General features: G+C 38.7%; 1 protein-coding gene across 9 annotated transcripts in view; it reads right to left on the bottom strand.

The window, feature by feature from the left end:
* Window positions 1-15,049, bottom strand: part of robo2.S (roundabout guidance receptor 2 S homeolog) — a 654,191-nt gene that overhangs the window by 260,211 nt on the left and 378,931 nt on the right. For all 9 annotated transcript variants that reach the window (XM_041583357.1, XM_041583363.1, XM_041583359.1 and 6 more), the window contains exon 2: window positions 8,515-8,841. In XM_041583357.1, coding sequence (XP_041439291.1) covers window positions 8,515-8,841 — 327 coding nt within the window. The remainder of the gene's footprint in view (window positions 1-8,514; window positions 8,842-15,049) is intronic.

Here is a 15,049-nt window from a genome sequence, read left to right as displayed (position 1 = left end):
AATTATAATTCCCTACATTGTGCAAATTGCCATTGTTTGCTTTGCAAATAACCTATTCATGTACCTGTCTCTTTAAAATTATTGGCACCTTGAAACAATGGAAAATATTTTATGCAATGTTTCCATGACAACCAGTAGTGCTGGAGATTAAAACAGACATTTACATTGTTATTCAAACAAAATAATATTGTCTTGTGTTGTGTGCAATTTGCCATATTTCAAGGTTGAATCCAGGGCAAAATCAACCGAAAGCGACATTTGTAGAAAAGATTAAGGAACGGGAAACAAATGTTCGTTCAGAGTGTAATGTATCATGTCGTGCCCTTATCGGAAAGTTCAAGCATTATTCTACTTCTTGTGAAATTTGATTTTGCAAAAAGCAGGCATTTATATTGGCATATTTGTAATATTTTTCATTTATTCTAAGGGTTTTTTTTTTTTATCAAAATCCAAATTTTTCTGTTTTTTTAAAAAAAAGTCTGACCCAACTAGAATCCACGATTTGACCTTATTTATTATTTAAAAAGCACAAATTAATTGGTTTGGGGGGAAAAAAAATTGAAAGAAAGACATGAAAAATAGTTCAATAGTTTTTTTGTACCATTGTTTCATTTTTTTCTTGAAAAGCCAAAATTTTTCAGTTTTTTGCTCGAAAAGCCCAAAACAGATTTTCAGGCTTGTTTCAGCACAGACCTCAGAAACTTCCAAATAGGATAGGGATCTCTCCCATTGACTTATAAACAACCTTGGCAGTTATGAGATGGCAGATTTTCAGATTTGGACTTTTTGCGGCCTCGGGGTATAATATATCTCGAAATAATTTTGGTTTTTTTACACAAAAAAAAATCAAATTTTTATAGTAAAAAAACTTTAATAAATAACCCCCTTAAATGTAGGTAGAATTTGACTGAATGTGGTGGTACTGATAAGTTAAATGGGACTGAACCACTAAATGAATTTATGCTCTAGGGTCTATGTGCCTAAATCCCAGTATGCCGGGCTGTATTAACATTTTATGCCAGGTAGTGTTCTTAGAAGCATCATATGGCTCTACAGATATTCCCTATCCAGAATGGTTCGCATATCAAGCCTTAAAACATATTAGCACAGATTGTGTAAGCTGAACCTCATTGACAAGTTATCATGATGTGTTTTCTTGTGATTACTTTTTCATGCCTTTCACTGCATGGGAAGCATGCAACTGCCAAGTGCAGGTGAGATGCTGCATGTTGCATCGGGACAGGCATAATAGAAAAGAATGGGCTCTGTTATCTGTTTTTAATCAAAATGTCCCCCAAAACCAAAGCTGTGATTGGTTAACGGTTTAAATGCTCATGTGGTACCATATTTCATGAGGGTGATGCTGACGGGTTGGACTGAATGTGACTTAGATGTAGAAGGAAATAAGGGTCAAATATAGTCATGGACCCTGCAGGCCATAAGGTCACTGAATAACTAGAAAATCACTCCATACTTAACCTTACTATTCACATTAATCAATATATTCATTATGTAGCTGGAGAAACACAAGTGACCCAAATGCAGACAATAAAGAAGGTAATAAATATTGACTAAGTTCACTTCGTTTATTGCATTTATTTATAAAGCACATTTTTACATTTATCATATGTAGATAGATAGATATATAGATAATGTTCATTACTCTCTCCTTCTACTACTACTAAATCTCAAAGGTGTTCTCCATTTTTATCTTTCTTTTCCAGATCTGCAATTCTACAGTTCTATTTTTGCAGCTCACACTTATAAGTGTTTTTTATGTGTCTCAACCAACATAGGTGTGGGGAATATAACTGGTTTAATGAGCCTTTTTAAGTTTTAGTGTTGCTTGGTTAAAATTAGAAAATGATAAGCAACATGAACGTTATCTGTTCCCATTTCTAGAAACAACAGAAGAGATGTTGCAGTACAGGAGCAAGTAAATTATCATGGGGCAATTTATTCCCAGGCTTCCAACTACTACACAGCTGTGATGCCGTTCATGGGAAGCTCGCATGAAGCTGGATGTGGGCAATTTAGTTTGGGGTCCTACAGCATCAGGATGTCCAGTTTTGGCCGCCCTTGTTATAAATTCTGTTAGATGTAATCCCAGGGTACTAAAGTTCTGAAATTGTAAAATGTGTTGGGAATGTATATGAGCTATGGTAAATAACTAGAAAACTAGAGTATTTGCTCAGATGCATATAAGTGGAAAGGTGGATAAAGAGGTTGTGAGTAGCACTTATTTATAGAAAAAGCTTCCATGGTGTGTTGAGGTAGTGTTAGCTTAGGGGCAGGTTTATCAGAATTTAAATTTTTGGATGTTCGAGTTGAACTTGAAGAAATTTGAAAACTCGAACATCTCAGGGTTTGTTTCTTCTTGCCAGCACTTAGCAAAGAGCATTTTATTTAACCTGCTGTAATTCATTAGTATAATGTTCTCAAGGTATAGCCACCTAGCACAGGCGTTCTTAGGTGAGACTGACTTCTATGAAACGTGAACATATCAATAGCATTGACAAAACATTTCACAAATGCTAGGAAGGATTTCATTCACCCTTACAGAAATAATATCATTGTTGTCATATCCCGATCCTTCAAACATACAAGTACTTAGTACAAGTACTCTGGGGCAGATTTACTGAAGGTCGAATATCGAGGGTTAATTAATCCTGCGATCGAACGATTAAATCATTCGAATCGAATGATTCGAAGGATTTTAATCCAACGATCGAAGGAATATCCTTCGATCAAAAAAACGCAGGCAAGCCTATGGGGACCTTCCCCATAGGCTAACATTGAGTTCGGTAGCTTTTAGCTGCCGAACTAGGGGGTCGAAGTTTTTCTTAAAGAGACAGTACTTCGATTATCGAATGGTCGAATAGTCGAACGATTTTTAGTTCGAATCGTTCGATTCGTAGTCGAAGTCGTAGTCGAAGGTCGAAGGTCGAAGTAGCCCATTCGATGGTCGAAGTAGCCAAAAAAACACTTCGAAATTCGAAGTTTTTTTAATTCGAATCCTTCACTCGAGCTTTGTAAATGTGCCCCTCTGTATCATTAGTTGTGTTGTAACAGTGAGGGAGAAAATAATTAGTCAAGCAGATTTACTTGAAGTAGTGATGGGTGAATAAATTTGGCAGGTGAATTTCCATGTTTGCCGCTGGCGAATAAACGTGCGAAACTGCCATGAATGATTTTGAATGTGCATTGGAAAAGTCGATCACATCCAAACCAATGCACGTCAACATTATTCAGACGGCCATTGACTTTAACACTGGTGTCAAAATTGACGCGATCGTCAGAAATGACGCGGGCATCAAAATTGATACGCCCGTCAAAATTCGCATTTCGCTGATTTTTCTCCATTTCGCAAATTTCACAGGAAATTCACTCATTTTTTGGCGAAGCGAAATGGGACAAAGTCACCCATCAATAACTTGAAGCAGGGATAGCTTTAGAATACATAAATGTTGAAAAATTACATGTGAAAGAAAACCTCTTTGAGAAACCAAATTCATAGACAAATTATTGCTTTTACCTATTTCTCTATGTTGGCCGGGGTGGAAGTAATTTTAAATTAATAAATAGAAGCGACATAAACCTTTAAATATAGCAGGTCTAGTGGGGGAATGTAATAAAAGTTGCAAAGAGAAAAGCAATTTGCACAAATAAGAATAACAATTTGCATTTCCCAATGTATAGTCTTTCTTAGACTCTTATTCAGGGTCGGACTGGGCCAGCGGGACACCGGGAAAAACCTGGTGGGCCCCCAGCTCTAGTGGGTGCTGGCCCAGATCCACACCCTAGATTCTTCCTGCCGTGACCAATCGCAGCAAAAAGGCTGTGCGAGTGCGCGCGTTGCTTGCTAATGAGTGCTGACGCGCATGCGCGAGTACATGATGACGCGATTGCACACATGAGCGGCGGTGGAGTTGCTGGATGGAAGGGTTCTGAGGCAGCAGCCCCCAGGGTCCAAATGGGGGCCCCCCAGTCCGACCCAGCTCTTATTGCATTGGGAAATGTAATTGCGCACTTTTAAAAAATGCTTGAAAGTATCGTAATCTTTTGGAATAAACTTAACATTTTTATTTTATTACATTCACTGCACACTGGAGAAAACTCTCAAACCTTCTTCCACAATTGGAAGTGGTCCCTAAACAGTTTCCATGATTGCAAATGTTTTTTTCCGGTACCGACTTTTATTACCTTCCCAGGGTCGATATGGGGGATAAATAAGGCTTCGATCACAGCAGGTAATGGATTTGATGCATGCCAAGGCCTATTGATTTATAGCATAACCTACAGCACAAAATGCGTAAGGCTGCAATACTTGTATTTCGGTGACTTTTTCCCTTTGAGGTCCTGCAAGATTTGGCTGGGCCTAATGTGGTCATCTTATTCCTGTTCAGAATAGCACTGAACAGGGGAAATAAGCAATAATCTGGAGAGCTCATTAATTTTTCATACGTTTTCATTTCAGTCACAGCACCATCTCGCACTGGTCGATAGATCAAGCTGCTATCACACATTTAACACCTGGGGCAATGATACTAGTCTCGAAAGGATGCAATTGACTCTAGAGGGAAGGGTGCCCTGTTTTGCTTATCTCAGGTCTCCCCTTTCATTTTCTCACCACTATATAGATGCTCTTTTAAGTAAAATAATAAATATAATTTCAAGATAGAAACGAACTACTATTAATCCATATTATTGCCTTTTTAATTCAATAATGTCCGCTCTGTTTCTAAAATATAAACTTAGTTACATGGTGTATTAGGATCATATTAAACCCCAGCACTTGATATAGCTTGATATGGATATGGCTTTTCTTTATGAATATCGATAGCATTAAACACATTTTGTTAAAACTCCTGAAATGCTCCTTCGGCCATTATAGCAAAAAGCAAGCACACAGCTCATTCTACAAACCTTCCTGCATCCAGCAAGAATAAAACAAAGCCAAGAATGCTCCACTATTTTAAAGTAAATAGGATTTATAAGCAGTGTAATGATAGTGACTCTGCAAGAGAGGTAAAACACAAACCCAAGCCAGTCCAATTCTCTATTGTGGTGGATGAAAAACCATGCTTTAAATCCCCAAAGGGCTTAATTGAGGAATTCAGTCAGCTACGCTTCAAAGGAGGAGAAACAGTAAAGCAGCCTTTCTTTTATGTGCATGATAGCATTGCAGTAATGGTGCTATGGTTTTAAATCTCTTCATGCTCTGTGATCCTTCCTTAAAATACCTTTAACACCAAACCCCTGCTTTTACTTCCCAGCCTTTCATTATGACGTGCTTCAGCCATGACCTTCAAACCTCTGATGTGCTCAACTTATTTTCATTTGCATAGGGGTTAGGAGATCAATGGGGAGGGTATTTGGGCAACATCAACATCTGAGTGTTTGACTAACAACTTGAATCTAAATATGTGGACCTGGGTTTTAATACTGTAGGTCTCAAATTCTTCTTCCCATGACTGTTGAACAGCAATAAATATGCATGCATTCTGAAAGCTTAGTGAATCTGGGGCAGATGAAGAAATATGGATTGATTTAAAAAGAAATGTAATGTAAATGTTCCATACATTTTTTTTTTGTACTTGTTCTTTAGGGATGTCGCGGACTGTTCTGCGGCGAACTTGTTCGCGCGAACATCGGCTGTTCGCGTCCGCTGCAAGTTCGCGAACGTCGTGCGACGTTCGCCAATAGGCGTTCGCGTCAAAATCGTTCGACCATTCGACCATTCGGACGCTAAAATCGAACGATTTTAAAATCCTTCGATCGTTCGAATCGAACGATTTTCGGATGTTCGAAGTTCGCGAACTGTTTGCGAACTGTTCGCATTTTTTGCCGGTGTTCGCGAACGGCGTTCGCGAACACATTATCGGCGGTTCGCTACATCCCTATTGTTCTTTAAAGTTTGGGTAAAATGTAAACTAAAGCATATGGTAAATATAGTATTGATCCACCAAATCCAGTTCAGGATTCAGCCTTTATCAGAAGGGTTTGGATTTGGTCGAATCCAAGTATCTGGCTGCAATGATTCTGAATCATTAAAGGGGAACTCTGGCATCCAAACCAAAATTTGATAAAGAGGCCCACCTAACACAGAAACCCCTAATATACCCATCACAGTTACCTGTTTCTTCAAAAAGTATGAATAAATGCCATTTTTTATGCTGCAATCCAGCTGTTTAATAATTCTTCACTTTCTGCATTATTTGAAATCCTGGCAGGGAAGGAGGGACTAAACACTGATGTTACAAATTGTAACAACTTCTCCACAGTTTACAGACAGCATGCAGGAACTACATAACTCACAATGCATTGCACTGTGATGTTCCTTTCCTTATTGAAATCACGTGTGCAGGGAATTGTGGGGTTTGGAGGATGCAGGCTGAGGACAGATGGCGGTTGATACAAAGTAACAGTAGTCAGCCAGCTCAGCAAAGTAGTCAGACAGACAGCAGTAGAGCAGGGGGCTAGACTTAGGGAACTGTCAGAAACCATTAAAAATCCTAAAAAAAAGCCTGCATATTTTTTAAATGATGTATATTGCAATGTTGCTTGAAATTATGTTTACTTTTCAAAAAGCTTAAGTTATGTTTTTGTGGAATTCCCCTTTTAAAACCACAACTTCACACGAACAAGGAAGTGAAAACAAGTTTTTTATTGTCCTTTTTGCCCTTCCAGAGCTTACTTTACATATGCAATTTAGGGTTCCGGATTCAGCTGAACCTTCCTGAAAGGATTTGGCTAAATCCCAAAAAAGTGGATTCTGCGAATCCCTAAAATATAGACATTAATTTCACATTCTGGGATATTGTGGTAGAGTTGTGGCACCCAGTTTTTTTTTACCAGTAGTCAGACTTTTGTTGGGGTTTAAGGGTTGAATGTGTGTGTGTTTATATATAAAGAATGCTGAATTGGCCAAGGATGAGTCCAACTTACAGAGCATTTTAACACTCACATAGCTGATCAATCCATATCTAATGATATCATTTAAAAATTCACTGGGCTGAGGTCAACCTGAAGCAGTATTCACGATTCAAAAGTTAACATATGTAACTAGCTGATGGCCACAGTATACAACTGACATTGGCTGAGGTCGCAAGTCTTGTCAGAACGTATCAACAACTTATATTTATTTAACAGACCATTTTAGGTCAGTGAATAAATACTTTATGATGGGGCTGCCATAGGTATGATCCTCCATGACAACACCCTTCCTCTGTCTGGCAAAGGATGATGGGAGCTATAATCCACAAAAGCATGGAATAATAAACCTTGGAATAATGGCTGCTGTTCTTTTCATGGATTTCAGTAATTAAGCTATATTTACCATCTTGACTGTTCTGCTATTTTGGACAGGGCTAATAACACATACATTCTCTTTACTGTGTTAAAACATATGATTTTTCTATTTCCGTAAAGCACTTTAGTTTCTGTGTTCTTATCTCTATTTGCCGACAAAGTTGAAGTCTTTTTAGTATTTGTGTTCACCACCTACTGAGAAGTTGTATAATGAATGTGCCAGCATTGCCATGAAGTACAGTCTGTATCCCTGAGACATTTCCCTCCGGCTGCAGAGCATGACCTAGCTTGTTATAGCACTTCCCAGCCTCTGATTTATTCTTCCCTCCAGCTCCCAGTTAAAGCTCTTTGTACATCTAAAAACTTTCTTCCCTACCATCTTTACTGTCTTCAGAGATATACAGACTGAATCCTGATCTTCTAAGCCAGCACAATGGGTTGTAAAATAAGGCCGGATCGATGCTAATTTCACACTAATTAAATAATGCATCAACATTCCAAATGAAAGAGATCAAGTTATTCTCCTTAATGAAATCTCAGGATCTTTACATGAGGCTCTATCTCTTGAAAGCTTGTTGGAGATAAGTATGTAGTGCCCTAAAGAGAATGTAACTTGCTTGGTCCACCGTATTCCTTGATACCTGCTTAATCTGCTAATGTTGACTAAATCTCCTAGAATCCCCTAGATACATCCCTAACATATATGTCATCGGTATATAAATCGATTACTATATTAAATATTCTTGTTTAAAGTAATAACTAGTGATGAGTGAATTTGTTCACAAGGTTTCGCCACAAAAAATTGTCACACATCAAAAAAAATTGTCACCCATTGACTTTTGGTGAATTTTTCCACTGTTTTGCGAAATGGTTGGTAATTCGAAATGGGTCAAATTCACAAATCACTAGTAATAATCTACATTATAGTTTTTCTAACATACAGTAAATGTGCCCCTTCCTGCAATTTTATTACTGTATGACAGGCATATCCAACCTGTAGCCCTCAAGCTGTTGTTCAGCTAAAATATGAAACAGCCAAGACTGGAAGGTGGGATATTTAATATATTTCAGCCATTTTTAAACTGTAGCCATACAGATGTCATTTGGAGGTAGGGAATCATATTTCTGTGACATTTGAAGGGATTAAGAAAACCAAGCTCTGTAAAGAATATCTTACGGCAAAGGATCTTCTTTGTTACTTACATGCTACTTCCAGAGATGCATTTCGACTCATAGCCTCTCCAAGATAGTTCCTTGCCACACAGACATAACTTCCTTCGTCTGGCTTAAACTTGCGGCCGTGGATAATGCGCAAAAAAAATAAAGATCCACTTGGCAGTAGCATTCTATGTGAGCGGGGGTCATCCTTGTCAGTTTCAACCCTTTCTAAGTCTTTGTACCACTCTATGGTGGGTGTAGGCCGCCCTTCCGCTTTGCAGTTCAAGGTAGTTGGTTCTCCCTTTGATACAATAACATCCGATGGATGCTCAACTATTCGCGGGGGGAAATCTTCTTGACGGAGGCGGGATCCTGGAATACAAACAGGGAAACATGTTTAAACAAGACTGCAAGGAACCATTTTAATCAGTAATTTTAAGGGATGTTTTGAATTCAAGATTTGCCCATGGCAATGGAAACTGGGGCACTCATGCTAACATCATAAGCATTTGTACATCTTCCTTGCGCATGATTTGGCTAAATATGCAACTTATTCAAACCCCAAGTGCTATTCTGTAAATAGGGAATTAAGAATCTTTGACACTATGGGGTAAAATTTACTAAGCAGCGTAAATTCGCCAGCGCCGGCTTCACAGCCATCGCAACACTTTGCCAGGAAATTTCGCTCAGACGATGCTAATTTACTAAAATGCAAAGTTGCGATCAAGGGCGCCGAACGCTGGCAAATTTTCACTAGCGTTATTTCAGCAATCAAAGCGAAGATGCGCTAGAGTTCAATTATGCCTAGTGCAACTTCGTTAGAGGTCTTCGCTCAGGCTAATTTGCAGACGCTGGAAATTATAAAGTTGAATGGACGTACAGTATATGTTGCAGCAAATACATTACATTACACAAGTCCAGGGAACCTTAATAAATAAAATAGAGTTGTTATATTGCCCTACACATGAGCCCAGTGTATAGTTTATTTTCCATATGTTAGAAAATGTATGGGGGAACCCGGTTACCCAAAAATAATTTTAAGGACTTTTGCAGGTTATCACTCTCAAAAGAGGAAAAGATGCCAGAGTTTTTTGGGACTTAGAAACTTTTTCCACTAAAAATATGATGTAAGTAACAGAAGACTGAGGAAGATCTATGCACTCCAATGCACTTCATCTGGTCTGAGCTGGCGAAGCCCTTCAGTAAATCGGCAAAGTGCCTGTAAGCGGTAACGCTGGAGAATCGTCGCCAGTATTAGTCACTTCACCCTTTAGTAAATCTGCCCCATTAACACGTCTAAAGCAATTATTGTATAGAAATCTACAGTGAGCTAGGTGAACACAATGAGGACACAATGACCTAGAGGATCCGAAGTGGGACATACCTGCAGTAAATACTAACATTAAGTCTGGCATCAGTATTTTACCATGGACATCAACATTACATTTGCCATAAAGCTTGGGCCCAACCAGTGGTGCAGTTTTACAATCTCCTGCATCCTTCAGGACACAGAACTTGATGTGGGACCCCGATATCAAACATAAACCACATCAAAAAATACCATTAGAACTAAAGTACAGTAATAGATAGATGATAGATGATAGATAGATAGATAGATAGATAGATAGATAGATAGATAGATAGACAAATATACTGTATACACACTTTTTTTTTTAAATAGGGGCTCAGCATTTGTGCATTGCCTTGGTCTCCCTCCCCCAGACTTGCAGCCCTGTGGCATAACATTTTCTTATCTACCAGGCCCCTGTCAGGATCAGAAGAAGTGTCCTGTAAAATCTTATTAGAACGAATAAGGGTTCTGCTGGCTTGGTGCAATCAACCAGTTAGTCTACAGTTTATATCTGGCTAATGATTTCAATTCTGTTCCGCCACCAACTGAATGTGACCCGCATAAAGCAGGCTGTGGTTTTGCTAACTTTAACTTCGGAAAAGTATATATCAACTCATCCAAAGCATAATGGGATGCAACTCAGTGACATTCCACTGATCAGAGCCAGAGGTGTAAGAACATTGATTCCCTTGGGTGAGCAAGAGATGCTACATTTCCTATAGAGCAAATTAATTGAAACTGGGATATTTACCAGTTCAGCAGCTTAATGGATAGCGTATTTACCTCAATCCAACGAGTCCCACTTTCTCACTTCTATTTAAATGGTAATGCTCTTCTTTGAAACGACAGTGACTCCTCTGCTTAAAATAATTGACTACTTCCTTATATTTCCATCCCATACCTTTCCCGCTGAGCAAAAATCAGCAGGGCTAAATAATGAAATGAACACAAAATAGGGATCCATAATCATGTAGCCTTATTCTAGTTACAAAAAACAATAGGAAATACAATATAAAAAAAAAAACATCTTATTGTGAAGCTGTTTTAGGTATCAGCTCAGCTACTATATTTCTTGTTTTAAATGGAAATAGGGGAATGCAAAAAACAAGAGGTGGGAAACTAGAGATGAGGCAATAGACTGGAACAAATGTTGTCTCTATGTCCCTATTGTGATAGTCTCGATGCCCATCTAAAGGCTCATTTATGAAGGCAACCACAGGTGTAAAGAGTTAAAACTGAGCACCCAAAAGTGTTTGCATGCTCTTTTGCAAATCGTGGTGAGAGCTAATGCACCTCTTGAGAGTAATATAGTGGATTGTTTGCAGGTCCCATGGGTCATGGGAACCCTAGAATTTCCTTTTGAAAGGATCTAGAGTATACTACTGTATTTTATTACATAACTTGTATGACTATGGCCTGCTTTGTGTTTTTGTTTTTGGTTCCTACATTTTGGATCAATTAAAAAGCTATCATTTATTATCTCCCATCAACGAAACAGTTACATGTCCCATCATCTCTAAATTATTGATCAGTTGCCTACCCCAGAACTACCCAATGTTACTATCCCTTGAGCTTTTTGCCCCAGTGTGCCATATTGACAAGCACAATGAACTTGAACTTACCATAGAGATGGGGCATGGAACATTGAGAGATGAAAGGAAACTTCATACAGTAAAATATCACTCTGTATGCCCTGGAGCACTCTTCATTCTATCTAACTTCGAGTGAAGGAATTTCGAAGTGTTTTTTGGGCTACTTCGACCATCGAATGGGCTACTTCGACCTTCGACTACGACTTCGACTTCGAATCGAATGATTTGAACTAAAAATCGTTCGACTATTCGACCATTCGATAGTCGAAGTACTGTCTCTTTAAGAAAAAATTTCGACCCCCTAGTTCGCCATCTAAAAGCTACCGAACTCAATGTTAGCCTATGGGGAAGGTCCCCATAGGCTTTCCTAAGTTTTTTTGATCGAAGGATATTCCTTCGATCGTTGGATTTAAATCCTTCGAATCGAACGATTCAAAGGATTTTATCGTTCGATCGAAGGAATAATCCTTAGATCGTTCGATCGCACTATTTGCTCTAAAATCCTTCGACTTCGATATTCGAAGTCGAAGGATTTTAATTCCCAGTCGAATATCGAGGGTTAATTAACCCTCGATATTCGACCCTTTGTGAATCGGCCCCTTATAGTGTACATTTTCCATATAAAGAGTTCTGAAACCCACTAGAAGAACATAATTAGCCAGGATTTTATGGGTAATTATTTCAAAGTCCTTAGTGCAGTAGCCTTTTGGGTTTGATCTCAGCAGCTCTTGCTTTGAACTCACCTATCTGCTACTAAAGGGAACTTGTGTGTACAGTTTGAGGGCTCACACAGACAAATTCACATTTTTGAACAATGAGCTGAAAGCCACCATTCTAGCTAAACATCTGTTAGTGTTCATAAGCTGTAAAGCTGATTGAATAATGATTCAGTGATCTCCTCCGTTTGGCATAAGAGCTGCACTACAAGGGACCATGGTTTTCCCTCTAGTCAATTCAGTATACAAAATGCCTTATGCTGAGTTTCCCTCCCAAGAAACCTTTCCCTCACTCTCATTTACAGACTTTACCATTTCTTTTCTCAGGGCCAAATGCAGCTATTTCTCATGTCAGTCTGCAAGATGGTGTTCTGCCACCGGAGCTACTAAAGCCAGAATTAGATTCAATGCCCTCTGGGTTTTCATGCAAACAATAAGAATGGTCTAGCTTTGACATTTTATTTCCTTTTTATTTTTTAAAGTGGGTAACTTGAAGCTAGGTTATGTTTTTTTTTTACTAACTGCTCCTTATGTTTTTCCATAATCTGAATAATCAACTGTAATCCACAATGAAGCACTGCTGCTTCCCTTGCTGAGTATGTCAGAGTACGTTAGTCTAGCAAAATTATTGGGGATAGTGTTAGCAACACACTGACGGAACCCACCATAGTCAAGGTGGCAGTAGCACCTTGGTTCCCCAGTGTCAACAAATGCCCTGGTATCAGGAACAAGGTTGAACTGTTTCTAGAAGTGAGTTTGTTTAAGGATATAGAAGAGCCAATCCCATAACATAAATTGCAGATGAGTTGAGTTTTCCTTTGCGTCAATTTAATATTGGTTTTGCAATCCTGTAGCACCTTATGTACCAGGGGAAAAGCTTGCATATTAAATAGTTTGTGCCAATGCACAGTGTGTGTAATAATACATGAGTTAATTCTGTTCCCAAAAATATGCCAGCTTCCAACAAGTCTTAAAAAATTATGCTATGCACAAATAAAATTGGCAGTGCAATAATTGTCTAATGCAGTATCTCACTTGCAACATGCAAATTTTGTTTTTTATTTATACAAATGCTTTCCCATTTACAACTTTTATGACATTCCCTCAACAAACTCATAAAACTTACAGCTGATTAAGGGGATATTTACAATGTAATAAATGGAAGTCTCAAAATTCTTTAATCACAAGAAAGAGTAACATCTCTTAATATCCCATGTTCCCTCAATTGCTCCTTAATCTTGCAAGATTGATGGGAAGAAAGGAAACCATCTAACCTAGATAAGTTTATCATGATTATTAGCCTTTGCTCAGCATTTCTATAGACCAGTCATCCCAACCAGTGGCTATTGAATAACATGTTGCTCATCAGCCCCTTGGATGTTGCTCCCAGTGGCCTCAAAGCAGGTGCTTATTTTTGAATTCCAGGCTTGGAGGCACGTTTTGGTTGCATAGAACATATGAGCCTCATGTAGGCTCATAGTCCCCATAGGGACTATCATATATTATAGCCAATCACAGCCCTTACATGGCACCACATGAACTTTTTGGATGCTTGTGTTGCTCCTCAACTCTTTTCAAATTAATTCAATTGAATGTTGTAAAAAAAAAAGGTTGGGACCCCTGCTACAGACCATTTCACTGTGTCTCAAGTGCCAACATGCCATCTACTAATTCTATTCCAAGCCAACATATCCACTACTAAAGCCTTTTTAAACACTGTTAGCTTGCTCAGACATGGGAATTAAATAGACAACCCTTGTGGCTAGTGAATAACATGTTGCTCATCAGCCCCTTGGATGTTGCCCCTGGTGGCCTCAAAGCAGGTGCTTATTTTTGAATTCCAGGCTTGGAGGCAAGTTTTGGTTGCATAGAACATATGAGCCTCATGTAGGCTCATAGTCCCCATAGGGACTACCATATAGCCAATCACAGCCCTTACATGGCACCACATGAACTTTTTGGATGCTTGTGTTGCTCCTCAACTCTTTTCAAATTAATTCAATTGAATGTTGTAAAAAAAAGGTTGGGACCCCTGCTACAGACCATTTCACTGTGTCTCAATTGCCAACATGCCATCTACTAATTCTATTCCAAGCCAACATATCCACTACTAAAGCCTTTTTAAACACTGTTAGCTTGCTCAGACATGGGAATTAAATAGACAACCCTTGTGGCTAGTGAATAACATGTTGCTCATCAGCCCCTTGGATGTTGCCCCTGGTGGCCTCAAAGCAGGTGCTTATTTTTGAATTCCGGGCTTGGAGGCAAGTTTTGGTTGCATAGAACATATGAGCCTCATGTAGGCTCATAGTCCCCATAGGGACTACCATATAGCCAATCACAGCCCTTACATGGCACCACATGAACTTTTTGGATGCTTGTGTTGCTCCTCAACTCTTTTCAAATTAATTCAATTGAATGTTGTAAAAAAAAGGTTGGGACCCCTGCTACAGCCCATTTCACTGTGTCTCAAGTGCCAACATGCCATCTACTAATTCTATTCCAAGCCAACATATCCACTACTAAAGCCTTTTTAAACACTGTTAGCTTGCTCAGACATGGGAATTAAATAGACAACCCTTGTGGCACCTTAAAGTGAATATTAGCACAGATTATCCAGTACTTAATCCTAATACTGATGGTTATTAGCCAAGATCTCAAGACTGATTTAGCCTTTAACTCAAGATTGTCCTGATATCACCATACGAAATGTCTATTACAAAAAAAACAGGACTGTTCTGCCTCCAGTAAGGATTAATTAATTAAATCTTAGTTGGGATAAAATACAAGGTTCTGTTTTATTATTACATATAAAAAAGTAATTTCTAAAAATGTCAATTATTTTATTGAAACTGAGTCTATGGGACATGGGTTTCCCGTAATTTCTGCTAATGGATCCAATACCTATAATATAATTGCAG

Source organism: Xenopus laevis, chromosome 2S, assembly GCF_017654675.1.
Source record: "Xenopus laevis strain J_2021 chromosome 2S, Xenopus_laevis_v10.1, whole genome shotgun sequence".
Classification (NCBI taxonomy): Eukaryota; Metazoa; Chordata; class Amphibia; order Anura; family Pipidae; genus Xenopus; species Xenopus laevis.
Note: the sequence above shows the minus strand (reverse complement) of the source record. Positions and strands in the feature narration are given on the sequence as shown.